Genomic DNA, 24,031 nt, shown 5'->3' on the forward strand with positions numbered 1-24,031 from the left:
AAGAGGGGAAGGTGGCGCCTGGCGGAGCGGAAGGGGGCGGTGCTTCTCCTCGCCCAGTATCGCCGCTGCCTTCGTTAGCGCTGTTGCCACTCGTGGAGCGGAGGCTGCTCGGGGTAGCGGGGCGCGGCTCCGGCTGGCGGCGGAGGCGAGGCGAGGTGAGTGGCGGCTGCCCGGGCCGAGGCCGGGCGCGCGGGGCTGCCCCGTGCCGCGTGTCCGTTAGCCGGCCGTTGGCGGTGGGAGGCGCTGCCGCCGCCCGGCGTGGGGTCTGGGCGGGGGAGGGAGACGCGCTCCTCTGAGGAGCCGGTCCTTCCCCCTCTGCGCGGGCTCGGGCGGCGAGGGTGAGCCCGGCTGCGGCGGGAGCGGGTCCCGCGGCCGCCCCGCCCAGGAGGGGCTGGCGGGCTGCCCGGAGGGGGGCCGGGAAGGGGGCTCAGGGGAAGGGGGGCTGGAGCCGGCGGCCGCCGTTAGTGCTGGGCGGTGCCGGCGGGCAGCGGCGTTGTCGGCGGGGCGGGCTGATGGAGCGCTCGGGCGCCGGGGCTGCGCCGCGCTGGCGGCGGGCGGCGCTTCCCTCCCCGGCGGCTGAGCCCGGCTGCCGACAGCGCTGATCAGAAAATGGGGGTGGACGGCGGGTAGGGGGAGCGAGGAGTCTTCGGCTCTCGGTCTCGCTTTCTCTAAAATGGCGCTGGTGAGGCTGGGCTGTGTTTGCCTTTGAGTTGTGAAAGCAGCTAGAGAAGCTCTGCCGCCGCCGTCGCGTTTACATCTCTCAAGTTGAACTCAGAAAAAACAAACTCTACTTCCTTTGGTTTGACTGTGATGTTTTGGGAGGGCGTTAGGCATCTGCAAGCAGAGTAACAGCTTAACGTTCTTTGTGAAATTTGAGTTTTAACTTGAAAAGCGATTCAGAAGTAGTCGGTTTCTGTCCTCGAGTCAGCCTGCAGCCTGAAAACTCTGCCTGCCTGCTGTCACAGCGTAGTGCAAGGACTCTGACAGCCCAGGTATTGTTGTCTGGCTTCTGTAGCGTGTATGCTCCATTATATCTGGAAATCGTATTAAAATCGAAGAACAATTCCAGCAACAGTATGTTCTTGCTGTTCCGGTGTTAGCGTTGAAATTGCAGCTATGAAAAGCTGCTTGTTTCCTTAGCTTCATCTTCGTGGAAAGTGCGTGACTATCCTTCCACCTGTGGGATGTTACCTACCCTGAAGTTGAATACAAGGGTTTGTTCGGTATCAGCCTCGGAGGGGTTGTAGAGAGGACTGTGCTAATTAGAATGAGGATGTGGACTAGCGTGACAACTATCCTGTCCAAATTACATTTGGATTAGGAGCTCTGATAGCCCTTTTGAAACAATACACATTCACAACAGTTTCTGTGTATTCTTTCTGAAACAGACCTTTTCATTTCTATCTCCTTGTATTTGGGGCCTTTTTTTTTTTCCCACTGGTTACAATGAAATCAGTGTCTCGTTGCAATAAATTCTGTGACAGAGCCAATTTTAAAACTTTCTGGATGATTCTTTTGCACTAGAGCTCTCTCCTTCATTGGTGGTTCTCTTTTGTTTTCTGTGTAACTGTGCTGTGATTTGAGCCACTGAGATGATGATGATGCTTTTTAAAAAACTATCTGTATATTCAATGTGGACTGTTTCAGTGATCATATTCCCCTAATTTGGAGGAGCAGGAGAATATTCTGTAGAATGAGATGGAAGGGATGAGGCGAGAAGCTGTCTTATGAAGTTCCAAAGGGAAGACTTTTCTTGATGTGCAACCTACAATTAATATTACTTGCTTCCTCTATAGGAAGCTCCTAGACATAGATTGCAGCCTCAGATGCATTTTTAGAGTAGCTCCAACTTATGGAAGCTTGTGTCGCCATCTTATCCTACTGTCTTGTGTGTTTTCAAAGAAATTATTAGAGAGAAGTCTTGCAATGTAATAGACAGCTCTGCAGACTCTCTGTGACTGTGTGGCCTATGCCCATAACAGCTGTTCTGTATGCTTATGTGGGGATACTGAGAAGTAACTGGAAAAGTAACTTGGTCATGCATTAATTGAATTTTTACTGGTTTAAAAGGCAAAGTGGCCTTAACTGCTTTAGTCTTTTGAATAAGCATACATGTAATGAATTCTCGCGCTTCCACTAACAAAAGGCTTTGCATTCCCTTTAATTTATTGTTTAACTCCTGGCAATGTTACTTTTTATTAGGTGGTGCTGACTGAGATCTTGTCTCTAAATGTCCTCATTGAGAAGACTTTCTGCAGCTGTGTGACTTCTGTAGTAAACTGGTCAGTCACTTGGGTAGGAAACCCTTAATATCAAGTATTTCCCAAGCGTGTCAAATGTGTTAGCTTCATGCAAAGAGCAGTAGAATTACAAGTCTCATATGATGGTGTTCTTGCTTACAGGCCTTTATAAGCAACTTCATTTACATATTTCTTTATCAACTGCCCCTTTGTGGGAACTTCTGCTTGCTGTTTTTGTTTCGGTGTGCATATTATATGTGTAGCTGTCTGAATAATCAGACTGTTTCTCTTTTCCCTATTGAAGGTTACCTATCACTTAAAGGTAGCACAGCAGTCTGGAAAAGTTTAACTACAGTGATATAAGCTAAGTTACCATCCACTCTTTGCCTGTTAAAGCATTTTCCCTCCCTTTTATTAAAATTTCTAAAAAGTCTTGGCACTTTTGGGAGAAGTGCCTGACAAATTTTCTGCTGACGAGCAGCATTTCAGGTGGACTCGTATTAGTTTTTTGCCAAGACGTGCAAAGATTTATTTTGATGCTGTGTAGTACTAGCAAATTTCAAGTTAGTTGGAGATTCTTAATATTGTCCTAGTGTCTTACAGACAGACAAGAAACTTCCTAATTCCCTGAGAGGAGAGGAAGAACTTTAAGATTTATTTTTAAGCAGAAACTTTTACAGAGAAGCAATTCCAGCCCCTGTATGTCTTCCCAGCTCTGTTGGATAGCTAGGTACTTCCAATTCTAAACCATCTGTGTGGCTTTTTGACAAATAATAGTCACAAGAGAGTTGTTAAGTTGATAGTGACTCCTTATATCCATCTCTACCAGCTTCTTTCTGCTTAAAACATCTGGAGGTGGACTGTGATAATCTTTTTTATTTCACTTCCTCACTGAAGTCCTTTGAGACTTATTCTTGATATGTAAGGGTACAGTTTGACAGCTGAATCTCAGTGGCAGTGCTGTCTTAAAAGCAGTTCCTGTTCCTTCAGTTATACCAACAAGCTGAAAAGAAAATAAGGGAGCTGAGGCTGTCAAATCTGATTTGAATTAGTGTGGCATGATCGCTCATTGTGCTGGCATACCATGGGATAGGATGGAAAGGCGGTACTGCGAAGAAACTATGCTAAACTTTCCCAAAAGACGCAGTCTTATGAGCATTTTGTTGGTAACCGTTTGCTTAAATAGCCTTTCTGACCCCTGAAGTGCTGATATATTTTATTAATATATGCAGTGAAGCAAATAAAGGAATTGATCCAAACCTAAGCTTGGAAAATAGTTATTAATGCAGATCAGTTCCCAAGTTTGGACCACTATAAATATTTGTGGGAATGGGAGTAGATGAGCTGTAGTGAAAGGGAAAGGTAATGAATGTTCGGAAATACCAGTTTGTTTAGGTAGCTTAAGCAGCAGTGATCCTAATGCTGATCTTTTGAGTTTTTGATGGGAAAATATTGCTACATTATTTTGAGCAAGTGTGGGACATAGTTTATTCCACTCATTTTACCCACTCCCCTTAGTGTACCTACATTAAAAATGCATCAGTCCATACTTATAAATATTGCTTTGAAAGTTATTTTTATGGATAATTTATATAACTATTCAGTTGCTCTAGGGGCAAAAGTACATCCTTTCCAGGGTGCTAGCTAAGTCACTGAGAAATGATGCTGAAGTTGCATGAGACTTTATGCTGCTGCTGCAGTTCCTGTCTTAAAATGACATTAGAATTGTTTTGAGCTGCTGCATCTGCAGTGCAGCAAGGAAGGCTAGAGGTGAAAGGACAGAAAATCTATTACAGAAAAGAGTCTGAAAAAAATGCAGATATAGATGACCAAAGGTATGTGAACTGAAACATAATCAATAGAAAATCGTTGAGCTATGTAGGGAATGGATACTGTAAGATCTGTCATAAGTCTATGATGTATATTGTATATGGGAAAGTGTGTAAAGATGTCTGTATGATTAAGCAGAGGCAAGAAAATATTATATTCCTGCTCTGCCTTCTAAAATAAGATCGAAGAACTCTATCAGAAGGCTGCAGCTAGTGTTAAACTTGTTTAGGTTGCATTGATGCAAGTATATTTTTTGGTCTTGTGCATCTCCACTTTTGTATGGGGAAAGTATTTTGGGACGTCTAATCAGATTAGTCATAAAAGGTTTTGTATGTGCTGAGTGTCTTCTCTAAAGACTCTCAGTCGAGCTTCATTGTTTTGTATGCTAATGTTTTAAACACTTCTCTATCATCTAAGCCCTCCAATATGTGTAAAAGAGCAAACAAAGTCCAGAGTTGGTCTGAACTATTATTGAATAATTTTTTAAAAAGTGATTTAATACATGCTTGTTTCTTTTCTGAATGACATGCAGAAAACTTTTTTTATGTAGTGAAGGTAGTATTAACTGAATGTGTCATGTTCAAAATTGGAGTATTTGCACCTAACCTTGAAGTCAGCTAACTTTTTATTAATTGTATGCATCTATTTTTTACTTCCCTAATTTTTGTCCTAAATAGTGTTAATAACACTTTCTTTAACAGTGAACTACCTCTTATGAGAGAAAGAAATGGATGGAATGGATGAAACATCTAAAAGAATCCTAGAGCCATACCAGTATTTACTTCAACTACCAGGCAAGTTTCTTTGCACTGTTTTGGTTTTAAATATCAAAATTGGTTTTATAGTAACTTTTGTCTCAGGAAGTATAAACCAAGAAGTTTATGCATTCTTGATTTGTGGATTTAAGAGTAATTAAAAATAATACTTTTCAGTATTTTTGTCTTCCTCTTGTAGAACCACCCTTTTGGTCAGATTGGTACAATAGCTATTGAGTCTGTCTGCAGTGTAAGTAGTATTTCTGTTGCTCTGTTCTCCATTCAGAGTAGCTGACTTGCTACTTTTTAAAACTGGTAAGGGCAAGTCCTGAAAGCTTGATCCCGTACTTAAAGAACAAAACATTGTCAGCCCTGAGTTTATCTGCTTGCTGTACTGAACTCAATGGATAGTGTGTTATTTGGAGTTTTTTTGTCTTTTGTTGTTGTTGGGTTTGAGGTTTTTTTGTTGTTGCTTTGGTGTTGGGTTTTGGTTGTTTTTTTGGGGGGAGGGGGTGTTTTTGTTTTGGTTTTGTGTAGTTTATTCTCCCGGGTGTATGTAGAGCCAGACATTCTTATGTTTTGGCTGTACCTGGATTGCTTCACTTGCCAGAGAATCAACCAGTCCTTGTGTGGTAGCAGGTCAGTAGCAACGTATTCAGATGAAGTTGTCAGTTTTCAGCAGTACCTCTTTTAGCAGAGTTCAGGAGACAGTTTGATAGAGAACTACTGTATGGATATGCCTCTTGGAAGCCTCTTAGCTGACTAAACAGATTGTTTGCTGTGACTCTTACTTATACACCTAAAGTGCGAGGAAGACCAGACAAACTATCAAAGTGACTAGATTTGTAAAAACAGTGATGGAACTACTTTGTCATTGGAACTGTTGCATGATTGCCTTCTGTGCAGCTTATATAGCATGCTGGTGGAGTTAAGCAAAATACAAAATATGGTAAATATTAAGGAAAATAATTCTGACCAAAATTGTGTTGACTGGGGTAGAAAACCTTCTGTCTAGACAAATAGCATAATGAATCACAGGCACAGTACTAAGTGGCTTTTGCACATCTGCAACAAGACCTGTATATCAGCAGGGTAGGTCCTGTGGGTCTTAATTCACTATATCCGTGTATAATTAATTTCATTATTACTTGCTACAAATATCCAAGATAGTTTTATCTACATTTGTGATTTCATTTGTTTTGGCAGTTAGCACTACTTGAGTTGAAAAATAAGAAAAGGAAAGAATTTGGCAGTAACATGCCTTTTTAATGCCAGAAAGTTCATTTCCTCACAGTAGATTTCACTTGGATATGTTGAACTGGGTGGTGGTTTTGCTAGAGAACTACCTTGAGAATGAACCTTACAATATTCCAGACTGTTTTCTAAGAGCTGGTCCTGACTAAATTTACTTTCCTCCAATACCAGCTTTAAGTATGCTTGTTGTTTGGTTAGATTATCTCATATAACCAAGGTATGTTGTAACAACTCTGCATCTTTTGCTGATGATTGTTTTTTAAGGTATTGTATGTAACAGCAAAAAAAGCTCAGCTTCCTAGTAGGAAGCATACAACAGACTAACAGTGCCAAAAAAGCTTCCATAGGCAAAAGTGCTCGACTAGTACCTCTTCAGTTAGCTTTAATTTTAAATGATGCCTCTAGGATATACACTTAACCTTCCCATCTTGACTCCTGTGGCTAAATTCCTATACTTTGTTGTGGGTTCAACCCTGATCGCTCTATACCGATGGTTTATATCATGTTATACTTATTGACAGTGGAAGTATTTTATACCCTATCCTGCTAAAGTATTGTAAATCTGATTGTCCACTTCAACATCTTGACCTCTTGTTAATTTAGTATGTTTTGGAGAAGGTGAGAGACAATATACACTTCTTTCTACACAGAAATTGTGGCTTGATTCAAAAGGGAAGACTTCTCTTAAATTAGGCAGGTAAAAGTGGTGTACCTGTGGAAAAAGCTTGTACTGAGTAACAGGTGAATCAGTGAGCATTCACAATCATATAATTGGATGTTTACTGTTTTTAAAACATGGTGGCTTTGCTCAAAGCCAGCTATATGCCAAGTACAGATGGGTAGGAGCCAGTTAACTTGTGTGAACCTTGGAATCAGTATGAACACTGGTGCTCGGTGAGGGGGAAAAATTTGGCATATGCTAGCTGTTCATAATTAGGGTGGAGCCCAAATGAGATGCCTGAGCTAATCTAACAAGATCTTTCTGAAAGAGGCAGTTTCATTCTGTCCTCTTTATGCTTCTAGCAGTATTCTCCTGCTGCTTAACTTGTGCCAGTTGTTGGCTTACTAACCAAATGATTAGGTAGTATCAGTCACCTGACCTGTTAAACTTTCCTGATGAATCTTCTTGTCTTAGTGAACTGGCACAAGGGTGGGGACAAGGAGCTGTTCCTGCGTTGGATCAGCTTGAACTCTGAGGAGCTTTTGCGGAAAGCTGGGCTGAGTGTCAAGTATGGCCCTACAATAATCCAGTTGCTTATCTTTAAGACTAGTTAAAAACCAAACTCTCCAAACTATGTAGTAACCTTATGAATGAAATTTAGATGCATATCAAACTTCATTTATATAAAAAGGGATTGTGTAACAGTATTAAGGCTCTTTGGAGAAAAAAAATAGGTTCCTGCTGATGCTGTCTGTAGTGTAAGAACATGGATTTTTATAACTGTTAAGGATTAATCCCTCAGTGCAAGAGGAAGTTGATTACTCTGCTTCCTATTAATGAAATACACCTCTTAATGGTAACAGCTTGTCTATTTATTTGACTTCAGCACTAGCATAGAGAAATTACTATGCTGAAGGATTTTTTTTTTTTTACTATGTTGCTATTTTAACAGCTAGTATGGTAATTGTTTATTCCTTCCCTGGCAGAATTTAGTGCTTGGGAGAACATATATTCTGAAACAGTAACTTTTCTTGTTAACTCTCATTGTATTAGAACATTGCCATACCAGATTACAAGTGTTCTGCCTAATCTAGTATTCTATCCTTTAGTCCTGTAAACAAAGTGTAATAAACAGGCTTGACTTTCACAAACTCCAATGTGGTTTGTCTCAAAAATGGCCTGATTCACACAGATTATGAATCTTTTATCTCTGAGTGCCTGAGTTAACAGCAGTAGCTGTTTTTGCAGCACTAAGGAATAAATGGAGCTTCAGTTGCTGTAAAACTGATATGGTCAACAGCTTGGTATTGAAAGGAGCACATTCAGATCCCATTCATGATTGTGCATTGCTCTGGTCTTGGCTGCAGTCTTTCCTAGGCTTGTTTAGCAAGCTAAACAGTGAAGGTTGGCATTTTGTTTTCAGCTTTTCTCTGCTGGATTGTTGAATTTGACCAGCTTGGTGAAGAAGTTAAGTACCACAGAGCATGATGGTTGCCACTGGCACAACTACATTTGGCTCATCAGAGGCCTCAACTTGGGCCAAATTCCTGGGGGAGGCTGCAGCTCTTAAGGTTCTGAACTCCAGAGATGCCTGGGGACAACTACTGGGCCAGAAGAAAGTGATGTCCTTGCCCCTAAGAGGTGTGCAGTGCTGGAAAATGTGTCACCAAGCAAAGGAGCAGTGGATGAGGGTCAGCAGTCTGCACAGCATCAGTAATAACCTTACAGGTTCAAGAACCTGAGACTTCCAGGTATACTGAAGGAGGGGCAGGAACAGTCTGTGCATATCGGATTGGTAAGTGGATGCTCCCGTAGTGGTGAAGGCTGGGAGCTGGTGGCTTCTGGCACCAGGAGAAAGATTCCTGTTCCTCGAGCAGATGTGCAATTGTGAAATAGGTTCAGTGCACTGGAAGAAGACACATGGCTGGAAGCTGTGTATCCAATGAAGCATCAGATCAGCACCCAGTGGCGGCAGCAGCAGCAGTGCATGACAGTAGTGTGGAGGCTGCCTCCTGCAGGGGACAGGCTTCCATCTGAGCTGTTATCTTAAGGAGGGTTGCTGCTTCTGAGTATCTCTGATCAGGGATGTTATGGAGGGGCTGCCAAGTGTGTTTCATGCTCGGGCTACTTAACCCTGCAGCTCTTCCACTCGAGTACTAATGGATATAGCAAGGGGATGCCTGGAGCTTATCAGTCATGACTACATGGCTTTTAGAATGAGGGTCAAGGGCACAGGAAGCCAAATGCCTTTTCTCTGTGATCCTCTACCCCATTCCCTGCACCATCAAGAGAAACAGACAGATCCTGCCTGTCAACAAGTAGTTGCACAGCTGATATTGATAGCACAGATTTGAATTTTATGACCATGGGATTCCCTTTGTAGATCAAGGACTACTGGGAGGAGATAACATCCACCTACCCAAGTCAGGGCAAAAGTATCTCACCCAACAGGCTGAGCAACCTGGAGAGAAGGTACATAAACTAGAAGTTTCAATAGAGAGAAATGACTACCCACAATCAAGTAAGGAAATGGTGAGCTTGCAAACAAAGGGCATAGGCTGATGTGGACAAGAGACACCTTGTATTCACCAGGGCACAGCTGAAGGCAGCCCGTCCCAGGTGTATGCACTCTAACATGGAAGCAGGAACAGGACAACATGATGGGGGAAGCTCTCACTTTTTCTGAGGAATCTGCAGGAACAGGTGCCTCTGAAGTGCCTCTACACGAACACATACAGCATGGAGAATACATAGGAGAAGTTAGAGATCTGCATGCAGTTGCAGGGCTGCAGTTTCATTGGCGTATCTGATGTGGGATTGCTCACAGAGCTGGAGTGCTGCAGTGGATGCTTATGGACTGCCTAGGAAGGTAAGGAGTGGGAGTTATCTTATGTAAAAGAACAGCTGAACTGCATGGAGCTCTGCCTTCAGTCAGAAGCCTGTTGACAGTTTATGGGTTAATATTAAAGGGCAGATCAATAGGGGTGACACTATACTATGCTAAAGACCACCTGAGCAGGAAGAAATAGCTGAGGCCTTCAGACAATTGGAAGATGCCTCATTTACAGGCTGTGGTCCTCATGAAAGACTTCAGCTACTTCAGTATTTGGTAGAAGCAGCAGCATAGCTGGGCACAGGCAATCCAGGAGGTTTTTGGAATGCATTGATGACATTTGCTAACACAGGTGATCAAGGAACTGATGAAGTAAGGCATTATGCTGGGCCTTACACTTAGAAGCAAGGAAGAATTGATTAGGACATGAAGACTGAGGGCAACCTTGACTGTGGTGACCATGGGATGGTAGCATTCAGGATCCTGAGAGAAGGGAAAAAGGCAAAAATCAGGATTACAACCCTGGACTAGTTAAGCCTATTTTGAACAAAGGAGTTAAAATAGACAATTCTACAGTGACCTTAATCTGTCATAAGTGACTGCCCTGGTTTAAAAGTGTATGGACATGCTCGCTTTGCTTGTTTTCCTGCAGTTTGCTTACCCTGTTTGTGGTGTTCTTGTAGCTGTGTGGGGAGGTCTGCTTGGGGACTTTATTTAGCCCTAATCCATCAGAGGGCAGAGCTACAGATGAAAGTGTACAATATAGCTGAGGTAATGTGGTAGTTTGCTTCTTCCAGAAGGACAATGTCCCATCCCCAGCTCTCAGCATCTGCTGCTTATCCTGTATGGACTCTGGCAGACCCATTTCGTAAGCTGACTTGGTACATAAAGCTGGCAGAAAGCTAACCTAGCAGAAAGCAGGCAGTTTTCTGCTGGGGTAATGAGTTGAATTTGCTTAGTAAGGCTCTAATGAGGGCTAGGTTAATAGTCCCTCTGCTCTTTCCCATGCTGTTCTAGCCCTTTTATGTACCCTCACTCTGAGTGGGGTGCTGCCCTAAAGGCATAGTTTGTGATCACTTTAATGCAGCAAGAGTGAAGAAATTACTAATCAGGAGCATGTGCAGAGCTGGAGGTCTGTGGGTTTTGAGTCTGTACCCTGTCACAAGAACAATTGTGTATACAGACAGTAAGTCAGGCTGATATTTTTTTTTTGTGTGAAGTATCTGTCTAAGGAGGTGGGAGGGATTGTCTTCAGTACATCTTTAATCTAACTTGATCTTTTCTTCAAGGATAAGGGGTTTACATTCTTATTTGCAGAAGGAATTTTATCAGAGTGAATCTATTATGTTCTGAATATTTTTTTTTTTCTTTTCCACTGAGCATTACCAAGGAGAAAAGCATTCCATAGTTGCTGTTTGATTTGGGTAATACTGGGATCTTAAGCATATTAAACCAAATGCTTTTAGCATAACTTTTATCAAAGCTTTGTGCAATAATGTCTGTTATTGTAGCTCTGTACAACTCTATACAGCTATAGTATCTATATTCTTCAGTTTTACAATAGCCTGCTTAGAACAATTAACAGAGCAGCGACATGTGACAGTGAAGAAACTGGATAGTTCTGCCAGTGCTAAGTTTTACTCATTTTAATTTTGTCCTAGTGTCCCTGAATCATTGTCTTGTCTAGTTTGGGAAGAGGAGAGGTGTGGCAAGGAACAGAGGCTTCTGCATCTAGGTTTTCAAGACCAGTATTAGATGGGTTTGGTGTTTTGCCATCATAGCATGGCTGTAGGCATAAAATATGCATTCAGAAAATTGCTGTGCTGTCACATAGACCAGGTAGGACTGACTTCAGAACAAGATAACATAGCGTTTAAGTAGCAGTAACGTTCTTTTAAAGGGGATCACAAAAGCAAATCTGCACCTGTAAAAGGAAAGATTGTTTCACGATACAGATAGTGGGTTTTCCTTGAATAGTCAGTGTCTAGACAGCATTGCTAGTCAAGGTAGACAAGTCCGACAATTCAAATGCTGTCTACTAAGGAACCGAAATGGCTAAAATCAATGTGTATGTTAATAATCTGTTTAATCCGTGTGTGCTAATAGCTGTGTTCCTTGTGATGAAATAACACTAGTTGCTGAACATCCAGCATTCCATAAGCATACTTTCTAGGAAACACATTCAGAAAAACAGAGTTAGCTGCTTAATGTAAAAAAGTAGGTGTTGTTTGTATCACTCTTAGAAGTGAATAAACAGCTGTAAATAAGGAACACTTCTGTAGTGTGATATTATCTGAGGGGTTTTCTTTATGGATGTACTGAAATATTTGTTAATACTTAACTGGCAAGCCATACAGTTTGGCAGATGTTTGGAACTGTTACTCTCAAAATTTTTGAGCAATCTTTTCTCCTCAGTTAACTCATGCAATGATTTTAAAATAAAATAGTGAGGCTCTGGTGGTTACAAGTGTGTGGTAAGTCAAATCAGGGAATCAATCTGGCCAGAATCTGATCTAACCACATCGGGAAAAGCGGGAGGCGGGGTGGGAAGTGTCTAAAGTGTTTCAAATCCTTGGTATCTTTAGATGCTGTCAGAAGCAGGTCGAACTTGAATTAGTGGTGATACTTAATGTAAGGGGTTTTTAAACTCTTGGGTGCTACTCTGATTTTTTTTTTGTATTAAAATTTGAACTCTTGTTACCTGTGTTAGTTTCTTCTAATGCGAGCCAAAAGGTGATAGTGATGTGAAGCAGTGGAAATCTTTGAGAACTGAGACAAATTGAAGCCTGTTGAGCCAGGGAGGAAGATTATCACCCTTGTACAGAGCCCAAACCACAAAGCTGTTGCTCACCTGGTGGTGGCTTAATTAGAAAGGGAAAAATATTCAGTTCAGTTTCTTTGGGGTATATTACTGTAACTGAATCTATTTTTATTTTTCTGTTCTGTATATGCTGGTCACACAGTAATAGAAAAGCCTTAGGGAGAGAGATTCAAATGTTGGCATTTCTTCAGTGCTATGTGCAAGATGGCATCATCAACATGAGGACTAATATTGCAGAATTATTATGTCTCTCAGTAGATCTTGAGACAAATAATATGAAACCCACTGTCTAGGTTGTACTGCTTTGAAGTTTATTTAAAACTTTTTCCAAAGGTCTTGTTGATATGAGCTATGTATGCAGAGCTGTTTGTTTAAACCTGTCTTGCAGTTATTTGAAGATCTTATACATAGCTGAGCTTGTCGAACTTCAGAGCAGAATTGTCTCAGTGTGGGTATGGGGTGACTGTATTTCATATTGATCATTAGTAGACACTGAATAAATATTTGTACATGACTCCTAGCAATTTATTAAAGAAAGCTGGCATCAACAATTTATAGGCACATAGGTTAACTTCTACTAAAATTAATTTCATCATGTAAAATATATCTGGATTCAATAGTAGTGCTTATTTTACCACTAAACTTGGACTTCTGATCTTGTCTTTCATTCCTATGAAACAGGGTGACTGCTTGGCTCCACCTAACTAGGTTTAGCCAAAGCAGAACAAGTGCTGTCATTTGTAGGTAGACTTCTCAGGTATAAGATAAATGCCTGAATTCTTAGAAAGTTCTGTTGTGTCCAGAATGTTCAGATTTTCCTTTAGTTATCTAGTAAGTATGTCAAGTGTCACTTTCATGTTCCACAAATGGCCAGTAGCAAGTGAAGACTACAGGAGAAAGACCTAAAAATTGAGAGAAATAGATATTCAACAAATATCCATATCTTCAACTAATAATGAATCATAACTGAAACTTCTTAATCTGTTACATATGCGAAATCAAAATGCTTGGCAAACTAGGGCTTACTTTCAGAAGCAGTAGGCCAGTCTATATAGGTTACCAACATACTCAGGATCACTTACCAATTAAACTGCCAGAACTAAATACAGTAACCTGTAAAGAGGTGCTCTGCACATTAATGTGAAATGTTTAAACTGAAGTTGCTGATAATTGTGATGTTTATACAATCAGGAAATAAGCTACATACTTACTATATTTTGTGCTTTCAAATGATCACACTGATCAGCTTACTGGGCTCAAGTCAGCAGTAGTAAAGACAAACTCTTGTCCCTAATAATGAGCTTTATATGATTTTTTTCTTTTCTCTTTTATAAATGCCTGTAATATTTTTATTGTAGGTAAGCAAGTGAGAACCAAACTGTCACAGGCTTTTAATCACTGGCTGAATGTTCCAGAAGATAAAATACAGGTACTGGCTAATTATTTTTACCGGGCTGTTACCTTTCTTCCAAGACTACTGATAATAGATGATTCTTTTATATAGCATAAGTGATCTAGAAATCTTAAATGCACTAGTTTCTGAATATATTGAAGAAAACTTTCAGGGAAACAGCTTTAGTGCAAAGCTTTGGCTGTAATGTAACACTAAAGAAATTACTTCCATGACTTCTCTTATGTAGAATAGTTGCTTCTTTCCAAGTGTGCTCAATCTTCTTAAGTTGTAGACAAGCAGCTACCATTGTTACCCATTTAACAATAACTCAATTATTAACACTGTGTTTTCAATGACTCACAAAAAAAGCTAAACAGTTACCTTGTAAACTACACAAATATAGTGGTTGAAAATAAAATCTTATGATTTTGATACAAGAATTTCAAAGCAGTTAAGTCAACTTTGTAAACCACTTCTTGTTCTGGAGCTAAAACTGTGGTCTTAGACAGTCTAGAGTCCTTATTCCCCAGTGAGAAGCATTAGACTAGGAATTCTCCTTTTCTTTTTGCTTTTCTTTTGGACAAATCTGTACAAGATGTATGGCTGTGTATTTAAACACTGTTGCTTGTAAAATGAGAAATTATTCTCTTGGACTACAGTCTTGCCAAACTGCGTATTGGGGGTACAAAAGGTTCTCCATATCAAAAAAAAAAAAAGGTAAGGAATTAAAATAACCAATTATGGTGGTGGTTTTTTTACTATTACCCAGCTGGTCCCCAGTTATTTTCATTAATTGTAGGCAGAAGTACCTTTAGAGTTTGTGAAGAAGCCCTCTTTAGGATGGCCTAAGAGTGATGCTTCATAGTCCTCAAGTAGCAAAATAGCATAAGTGATTTAAAAGGTGAAGGAAGAGGCTGTATTCATTATCTAGTAATTATTTTCTATTTTTCAACCTGTCTATATAACTTCTTAGCCAGGTTTATTCTGGCTTCCAGCTAGGCACTTCTTACCCGCTGTGCTCAGCTACATATCCAAATAAAATGTATTATATAGTAACCTGTGTATTGTATGTATGGGTTTAGTCTAAAATCATAGATCAGAATTCAAACTGGAAGAAGCCTCTGGAAGTTATCTAGTACAACCCCTGCTTTAAGCAGGGCTTGCTTCGCAGCTACTTTAGGCTTCTGGGGGCCTTGCTGAGTTTTGACCGTGTGAGGCTGTAGATTCTGCAGCCTCTTTGGGCCTGCATTCTTCCCATGCTGAACCCCTTCCATGATAACAAACTCTTCCATTCTGTCCAGTTGGGATTTCTTATGCCGCAATCTGACTGTTGCTCTTGCTGTTTTGCTGAGCACCTATGGCAGTATAGGCCTGTCATCTCTAGCTCGGTTTAAACCACAACAATGTACTGTTGTAAACTAAACCTGCAGTGCCTCTGTGTGAGCAGAAGTTACTAGTTTTACCTGTCACTTTTAAACTGATTATACCGTAACCATTACTGAAAACTTAGACCACTTGTTCTGGTTATCTTTATGAAGAAAACTGATGCTTTAATGTTTCCTTTACCACTTAAGCTGTTTGTGATGGAACTTTAATATTTTTTATTCTTCAGGTCATTTGAGGACAAAAGCAAGATGCTGACATCTTTTAATCTGCATCCTGCTACAATTATTACTGCTTTTGTGCATACTTGTACTAATTTTAATAACTTAAAGTTGTTGAGGTCTGCAGTACCACCTCTAGTCATGTTTTTGACATCCCTGATAATCTTCTTCAGATGTCCCAGTTTCTAGCAGCCTGATTCCCTTCCAGCTCTTCATATTTCTTTTATTAAAAATCTAAATTCTGGCACTCCTTATAGAACACTCTTTTACCTTAGATCATTTGTCTTCATGTAGTATATTTAGATGAATAGAGTTGAGGATACTGTTTCTTGGTAGTTGATTTACTATTGGCTGCCACTGTTTCACTTTTTTCCCAGTCCAGTGGTCTTTTTCCCCACACTCACTGCATCTGTAGCACTCACCTGATGCTGCACTGAGACATGTCAGCTTGTTGAATTAGGTAACACTGGGTTTGTCAGATAAACTTCTTCTCAGAAGGTACTGCAATGGCCTAGTACGGGGGGCCAAGCAAACTCTAAAGCTACTGTGCAAGTAAAGAGGTGGAAATCTGTGTGTTGGAGTGATAGTGCAGCAGCCACTGATTAGATAGGCTTAGGTTGTTAGAAAGCACTGTACCAGTTCTTCAGCTTTCATTATGAAGAACAGTCTTCTAATTTCCTTAGGCTACTTCCTGATGTCTTCTAAAATAACCTTCTTCTGTCTAAACTTTTTTGCTCCTTACTTTCAACTTTAAAGCATTTTTGACACTGTCTTAAGTTCACAAGATAACTTAATTCAAACACAAAGTCATGAAGCACTACTATTTCAATTACTCCTTAAATGTCTAGAAGCTGCAAAAGTTCATGAAACTGACAGTGATATGAAATAGGTTAGCAAGAGAAATCCTAGAATAGGCTTATCCAAGGAATTCACAGAATACAGGGGAACTTTCCTGATAGTACTGAGAATGAGAATGACGTAGTGGACTAAAGGAATATTTGGACAAATAGGTATGCAAAGTTGCTTTCATTAAGTACTTCATCTAATTTGAAGTAAATGGACAACAACATACCTTTACAGGTCAAAGTAGGGCTCATTTCTAGCTGGTAGATGAGTCATTTGTGCTTAAGTGGGTGGTTCTTGCAGTCATATCTTGGACAAACAATTAGACTGCTGGGTTTGGGGTTTTAGTCTTTGGGAGAGTGGTTGCTGAACACCAGGTGACTTGCTGCTGAAGAAAATGCTTGCAGTCAAGTCTCTCTTTCTTGCAGCATCCACTGCATAGAACCATGCTAGGTACTTGCCACTATTTAATGGTGGCCTTAGTATTTTTTTTAAAGCAGTTGAGTGCAATGTTTGTAGCTAGCAAGTGTAATTTGTTCATTAGCATTAAAATAATATCTTAATCAGATGTGTGTTGCAGTGAGTTTATAGAGTATGCAGTTTACATGCTTAAATTTATTTCCATTGAGGCAAGTCCTGAATATACTTGTACCTTGCTGTACAATAAAAACAGTATATAGTCTTGAAACTCTTTTGTTTCTTGTTGAATTGTCCTGCTTTGGGATTGTTAAATTTCACTTTTAGTCAAGTGTAGTCAGCTACAAGCTTGATGTTCTGAACAGTTTATTCCCTACCTCAGGTGGTGTATGATATTGGTATACCTAATAACAAGTAATAAGTGTGTAGAAAGCTTTCCAAAATAAGTTGTAGCTGTTGCCTTTCTGCCAAGGACTTTCCAAATGATGTTTCAGAGAGAATAGTGTGTCCTTTAAGAGCTCGGTACTGAAGATAACTACAAAAAGTGTGAGGAAAGAAAGATGAACTCTCTCCACTTACTGAAACAAGGTTTAGGAGACAAATGTGTTAATGGATGATACCAGACACTCAAGAACTGACATTGGGAGATCCCAGGTTAGTGAGTCTAAGTTTGTCACAACATTGTTGCTTTTTTTTTTTTATCTCCATGTTTCTAATAAGTTACTGCATGACTCCTAGACAAGGGCATATTTTAGAACTGCAACAACAGTGAAGAGGAGCATGTATGTGGAAACACTTCAGGGAGTAAGTACACTTGGAATCTGAAAACATTACACAAAACGCAGAGCACGTGATCTGGGATTTAAAGCAAACTGGCTGATGAAAAGAATCATGAATCTGTATTAATAGTAAAAGCAAGTGGTCTAAAGGGAAACCTCGGTGGCAGAGAATATAATTCTTTAAAACCTTATCCATTTTAAGTAAGGTCTTATAAAACTGGAGGTTAAATTACAGTGGCAGGCTGAGTAATTTTCTTTTCTTGTAATAGGTTATCATTGAAGTGACAGAGATGTTGCACAATGCAAGCCTACTTGTGGATGATATTGAAGATAACTCGAAGCTACGACGGGGCTTTCCAGTGGCACACAGTATCTATGGAATTCCATCTGTAATCAACTGTGCTAATTATGTGTATTTCCTTGGCTTAGAGAAGGTTTTAACCCTTGATCATCCAGATGCTGTTAAAGTTTTTACCTGTCAACTTCTGGAACTCCATAAAGGCCAAGGCTTGGATATTTACTGGAGGGATACTTACACCTGTCCTACGGAAGCTGAATATAAAGCTATGGTACTGCAAAAGACAGGTGGTCTCTTTGGATTAGCTGTAGGCCTCATGCAGCTGTTCTCAAATTATAAAAAAGACTTAAAGCCACTTCTTAATACACTTGGCCTCTTCTTCCAAATAAGAGATGACTATGCCAACTTGCACTCCAAAGAATATAGTGAAAACAAGAGTTTTTGTGAAGACCTAACTGAGGGCAAGTTCTCATTCCCAACCATACATGCAATTTGGTCAAGACCTGAAAGTACTCAGGTGCAAAACATCTTACGTCAAAGAACGGAGAACATAGATATCAAAAAATACTGTGTACATTACCTTGAAAATGTGGGTTCCTTTGAGTACACTCGGAATACCTTGAAAGAGCTTGAATCTGAAGCCTATAAACAAATTGAATCACTTGGGGGAAACCCTGAGCTTGTAGCACTAGTTGAACAGCTGAGTAAAATGTTCAAAGAAACTGAAAATTAAAAACTTAATTCCTGGGGTGTATTGAAACTTTTTAAAATGGGAAAACAAGCAGGCTATCTGAGAGGTGTGATAATCAGTCTTGCTTAAAACTCTTCTAGCCACATTACAGAAATTAGTGTTAAAAACTATTTGTCACTGAGTATTAAAATATATACCCTATTATCTATACAGTCATAACTGTAACTGCTTACAGATGGCTTTGTTAAAGCAGATGTACTAGAACTGAAACAAGTTTCGAATCTGAATGTGATAATCTTTACATAATCATATAGCATTATTTCAGGCCTAAAACTCTCATATCTTTAACTAGCCTAGTGTAGATTTCTGGCTGAAATTCTGTGTTAAATCAAATGAGACTGACCTGACTGTATTGTGCATTTTCAAACAATGCTCTACTAAACCAAAATGTACAATCTTAAATAACAAAAGAAGATACTTGCAACCACAATGCACATAAAACTGTTGTGTGATGTTTTGAAGTTAGACTTGTGAAGATCAAATGGATCGGCGTACTAAGTTCTAAACTGGATATCTTATCCAGCTTCTGAGGATATTTTCAGGGTAATGCGAATTATGAAAGAGTCATATTTGCATATAAAATACTAATGTTTAGTCTGAAACTGTAGCTTTATAAAGATTTTTAAGTACCTTAGAGAAAAGATTCCATTGCATCAGCAAAGCATAAATTTGCTGCTGATTCAAGCTTCGCAGTAAATAATTTTGATTGACTGGTTTTATATTTTTACACTGTCAACGATTTTGTAGCCAGGAACGTAAATCTATGCATTAGAGCTCATATGTGTAACTGTAAATAACAACATGGTAAGCTGCTACAGAAACAGAATGGGATTCACATCCGGTAAATTCAGGACACCATAATTGGTGCAGGTCTCTTTAATCTGTTTATAACTGAGAGGGGCTTCTCTAGGAGTTGTTTCATAGTTCATACTGCATTTCTGTTCTGAGTTGCTATCTGGAGGCATGTTATAATTTTTTTGTAAAACCAAGTACAGCATCTTCTACAAGCTATAATACCATTTCGGTTTTGTTTAAATAATTGCTTAAATAGTGCTTTAAAATTATGTACACAAACATACTGAAATAGACCTGGAACTGAGAGCTAGATTGAGGAGGGAGGGCTGATAAGTGACATAACATTCTGCGTATCTATATATAAAAATATGTATGTATATATATGTAAAGGTGAACAAAATGTAAGCAGAGATGGTTGTTTCTTCTTGGCTGGGCTCACTTTAATCAGGTTCAGTTCCCTTAGTCTTCGCAGCTACATGAAGCTTTTCTTTGGTGTAGGGAGGTAATGGTTTGGATCAAAGGTAGGACTGGTGCTATCAGCAGTGGTGTTAGCACAAGCATGATCTCAAAATAAACGGCCAGAGGTCCTGTGCTTTTGACAGCTGAAGGACAGTTTTATGCAGGTGTTTATTTACAGGTGCCTGGAAAGCAGGGAGAGTCATGGCCTCAACCCACTGAGCAAACTAACTGAAGAAGGTTGCTGTGATGTCTTCCCTGGTCAGCCTTAAGATTCTTCTCAAAGAGATCAAGCATCAAAGGATTCAGGATGACTGCTTTCAGTCAGACCTAGTTATGGATGATAGCCTATCCCTGTTATCTACATGCTGAGGAACAATCTTTGTCTGCTCTGTAATAAGGCATGGAATAATAGCCTTTTCACTGAATGGACTTGGTCGCCAGGACTGAATAGCTTGAGGTTAGTGAAAGGCAGAGTTTTTTTAATGTTAATGACAATTAATTGTAATTTGTTTTTTATAACTTGCAGTGCTTAGTAAACCTGTGAATTTTTAGTACTTCATGAGAAAGTACTGTCTAAAGTACAATGTTTATTTTGTGCCATGTCTTGGGAGTTTCTAAGCTCTGTTGCAGCTAGTGTTGAATGGGGGAGAGCACTGGAAAAACTATTGTCAGGAGAATCTCCTAGTCCTCCTGTGAAATATATACTTGTGCCTATTAGGATCACAGGATGTTGTAACTAACATATACAATGCAAAGTGCACTCAGTGCCATTTCATGTCTACTTAGTTGCTGGATGTAAACAGTTCTGTGTAATCAAACTTTCATGATTAGGTAGCTCTTATTTTTACATAAAACTTCTCTATTATCTGAGACTTCTGATATGTTGTCACTTCTTGGATTCATTCTGGCAACTCACTCCAATATTTATTCTAATACCGTATCTTGTAGAATGTACCTCTATTAATGCAGGAGAAAGTACCTTGGAAGCTTTTCAGCTGCAGGCCCCTTAAACCACAGATGGGTAAGAAGGGAAAAGTGTCCCCAGAAAAGAAAGCTGAACCAACAAGAAACCATACAGGTCTGTCTTACTGTTCTGCCTTTCAAGGCTTTTGATACCAATATTCAAAGCATACCCTGAAGGTATATTTTAAAAGACCCAAAAGCAGAGTATCGTTATTCTTCGCTTTGGTTAGGATGAAATGAGGTCTCTGAAGGTTTTTCTTTATGTATTCAGGAGCTGAAAGAGTCTGGGATCTTTTCCTCTTCATCTGTTACGCAGGTAGAGCATATTTAAGTATTAAGCATCAGCAGTGATGATGCTCTGTAGTCAAGGTAGATTTTATATTTGGTGCTGTAAGATGAGACTGCATCCTCCTCAGTATTCTCCAATATTAGCTCTAGTACAGGCTTCTGGAGTTAAGCCATGTTAGGAAAATCGCTTTCCTTAAAGCAGCATGAGAATTCTTGTATGCAGAATTAGTTTAGTTGTATAAGTGCTACTCTGTTGCTATGCCTCCCTCAACACAGGGAGTAGGGTTTATTCCTGATCTTCACAAGAGATGCATTGCTGTGGAACGGCAATCTGGAATTGCAAGTGGAAATGCCTGTGGGGAAATAAAGGGGATGCTGGTTTCAATATCAGTCCATTTGAGCCAGAACTGTTCCCATTATTGTCTTTTTCCATTGCAAACAAGTCCTACTTTTATCAGGGGGTTTAGCTCTTGCATTGGGTATAAAGAGAAAGGCAAATACTCATCAGTCTCTAGCTTTTCTCCTTAACCTCAGTCTGTTTTCTCATTGTGTGCTTGCTTGGGTGTAAATGAATGTCGGCACCTGTCTTTGAGTGGCCAGTGATTGGATGGGTCCTCTGTCTCTGCTGCTTCAAAGGCTGATGTTATCCTCATCCATTCTGGTGAAAATTGAATCATTTCAAGATCTTCCTGAGGAGATGTCTTCCACCTCTCTCTTAGAGCTCAAGTTCTGCAGGTACCCACTAAGAGCAGCTTTGTATGTATCAGCCAGTTGGTGATATAGCCTAAAAACGTTCATGACACTGGGAAACTACCTGTCAATACTACTTTATGCCTCCAGCTTCATGGTTGATTTTGCTAATTATGAGAGATCTAAATGCCTCCATGTGCTATGGAAATTTCCTATATTGGCTTCTTTCCCCAGTTAAAATGCTAACATGGTATAAAAACATGGGATTTGTCTGTTATTTCTTTTTCTCCTTATATAGAACTGGTTTGAACTCCGTGTCTTTAGGATTGAATTGGGCCAGCCTTTTATTTATGTGCAAGAGCTATATAGGTGTCTATTGCTCCTCTTTGTTCTGTCTTAATCTTATAATTTTATGTTTCAGGTTTGATATTTACCATGTTCTCTGTATTATTTGCTCACTACTTTCATTGTCATTCTTGTATTTTCTCAGCTAAATTTCTGTTCTGCTACTAATACTATAGCACACACAATACTATCAAACTTGGTTTTAATCCTGAACAAACAAAATATTCTGGGTCTGCTTTTGAAACATTAAATCTTGGCTCATCATATGCCTTCAGAAAAGTAATCCAAGATTTTCTGCGATCCTGGAATGCCAGAACTTTTTTTTTCCAAGAAGCTAAACCCTATAATGTATATTATATTGCCATAAATTTTGTCCCACTTAGCTTGAGCTCCTTTCCCTCTGCTAGCTGTTTGCTTTCAACACCTAGTTTGCTTTGGTGGTAATGTTCGCTAGGCCTTTCTGTGAAACAACTCGCTAGCCCTGGGGCAGAGGAGTTAATTTTCATCTGAGTTAATGAATTATCCCACTCAGCAAGAGCCTCATGAATGTTGGAGCTGGCAGGTGGACAGAGGCAAGAACAGAGCCAGGGAAAGAGTTGGAGAGAATAAGAAAACTCATCTTAGGCTCTTGAGGCTGCCTCATTTTATTTCACCTCATTTTACAGCATCTCCTTCACTTTGTTAGGAAAGGCTAAGAATGTGTTTGGTTCACCTGAACTTGTTGTCTTGCTTTCCGAATGGAATGTAAGAGCGATTAAAGTTAAATATTTATTCTGATAGTTATTTATGTAACTTGAATATATCATCTTAAGGTTTTGATTAAAGGTAAAGATAAAACAATTAGTAGGTTGTTTCATTACTGTATTTTTCTTTAACAATTTTTCTATTCTTGAAGCCAGGGAAACATAATCTGCTGTGTGCCTACTTGGTTTGATTGCTACCTCATGTTAAACATCCTTCCTGAATAATGTGTTTCATATCTGAGCACCAGATTTCACCATTTCTGCAGCATTTTTTTAAATTACTTTAGAAGGTACCTTCGTGAGTGACTAGGAACAATACATGATTCATTAATTCATTTTCAAGCATATTATCTGCAAACATTATAGTGAAGATGCAGGCTAAACCACATGAATCCTGACAGTGTTCCTCACTTGTGTGCCCTATGGAACAAGTAAGTTCTCACTTAACTCACTGAAAAGGTAATTTACTAAGCATCTGTTTACTACAGTGTTGAAACTGATCTCTTGTATTTTACACCAACCAAAATGAATGTTCAATAAGTTCTGAAGTTAAATCCTTTTTCGTTTAGGTGTTTATAAAATGCAGAAGTTGCAATTCTGGGTAATGAGGCGAAAAAGTTAAATTAGTCTACTTTTTTTATTGGCATTGAGACTGTCCTGTTTCTTGTCAAGTACATTGCATAAACTATAGCTGTTTGATTACAGTGCTAAAACAGAAGAAACAATAAAATAAACTAAATAGTGCTATTCTTGTCATTTTAGAAATAATACATAAATTTGACAACATGCATGTAGATTCCGAGAATGGCTGAATTACCTATCAAATATGCTGCTGGTGTTAGAAAGATAGTGGAAAGTATTTTCTTGTTTTCAACACCTTTCCTGACATGTAGTTAAACAAAGTGGAGCATACACTGAAGTCTGTACTCTGGAACAGTGAGCGAGTCAGACAGGGAGAGCACAAAGAGTTACTTCCCATGTTTCAGCAGTTGTACCACTATCTGTGTAGGGTCAGCATCACCTGGAGCTGGAACAGATCGTTCAAGGGTGCCCTCTGTGGGAGATGGATGGATGGACTCAGGAGCCCAGATGAGACAGCAACACCAGCAAAGTTGTGGAAGAAGGACTAGAGTATCTGTTGGTTGTTGTGGGGTTTTTTGTTGCTTTGGTTGTTTGTGGGTTGGTGGGTTTTTTTCCCCCAAGATGTTATTTGGCCTAAGAAAACACATTACCTTTGGCAAAGGAAGGCTCTAAGGTAAAGGCACAGAG

At 39.7% G+C, this 24,031-nt stretch overlaps 1 protein-coding gene across 10 annotated transcripts; it reads left to right on the forward strand.

Annotated features, from left to right (window-relative positions):
* Nucleotides 1-12: 12 nt before the first annotated feature.
* On the forward strand, nt 13-23,524 carry GGPS1 (geranylgeranyl diphosphate synthase 1). 10 transcript variants are annotated; one of them, XM_065632221.1, is made up of 4 exons: nt 73-155; nt 4,772-4,864; nt 13,753-13,823; nt 17,700-23,524. In XM_065632221.1, the coding sequence occupies exons 2-4, from the start codon at nt 4,798-4,800 to the stop codon at nt 18,459-18,461; spliced, it is 900 nt and encodes a 299-aa protein (XP_065488293.1). In that variant the 5' UTR covers nt 73-155; nt 4,772-4,797; the 3' UTR covers nt 18,462-23,524. The 10 variants fall into 10 exon arrangements, with proteins under 10 accessions (XP_065488302.1, XP_065488303.1, XP_065488293.1 ...); XM_065632222.1 differs by lacking the exon at nt 73-155 and adding an exon at nt 268-338; XM_065632224.1 differs by lacking the exon at nt 73-155 and adding an exon at nt 2,201-2,282.
* The last annotated feature ends 507 nt before the right edge of the window (nt 23,525-24,031 follow it).

The sequence above is a fragment of the Caloenas nicobarica genome, chromosome 3 (genome assembly GCF_036013445.1).
Source record: "Caloenas nicobarica isolate bCalNic1 chromosome 3, bCalNic1.hap1, whole genome shotgun sequence".
NCBI lineage: Eukaryota > Metazoa > Chordata > Aves > Columbiformes > Columbidae > Caloenas > Caloenas nicobarica.

Bases quoted from the DNA above. Each gene is read 5' to 3' on its own strand.
- GGPS1 (XM_065632221.1), top strand. From the start codon at position 4,798: ATGGATGGAATGGATGAAACATCTAAAAGAATCCTAGAGCCATACCAG. The intron at 4,865-13,752 runs GCAAGTTTCTTT...TTTTTATTGTAG, and splicing joins GTATTTACTTCAACTACCAG to GTAAGCAAGTGAGAACCAAA. The intron at 13,824-17,699 runs GTACTGGCTAAT...TTCTTGTAATAG, and splicing joins TTCCAGAAGATAAAATACAG to GTTATCATTGAAGTGACAGA.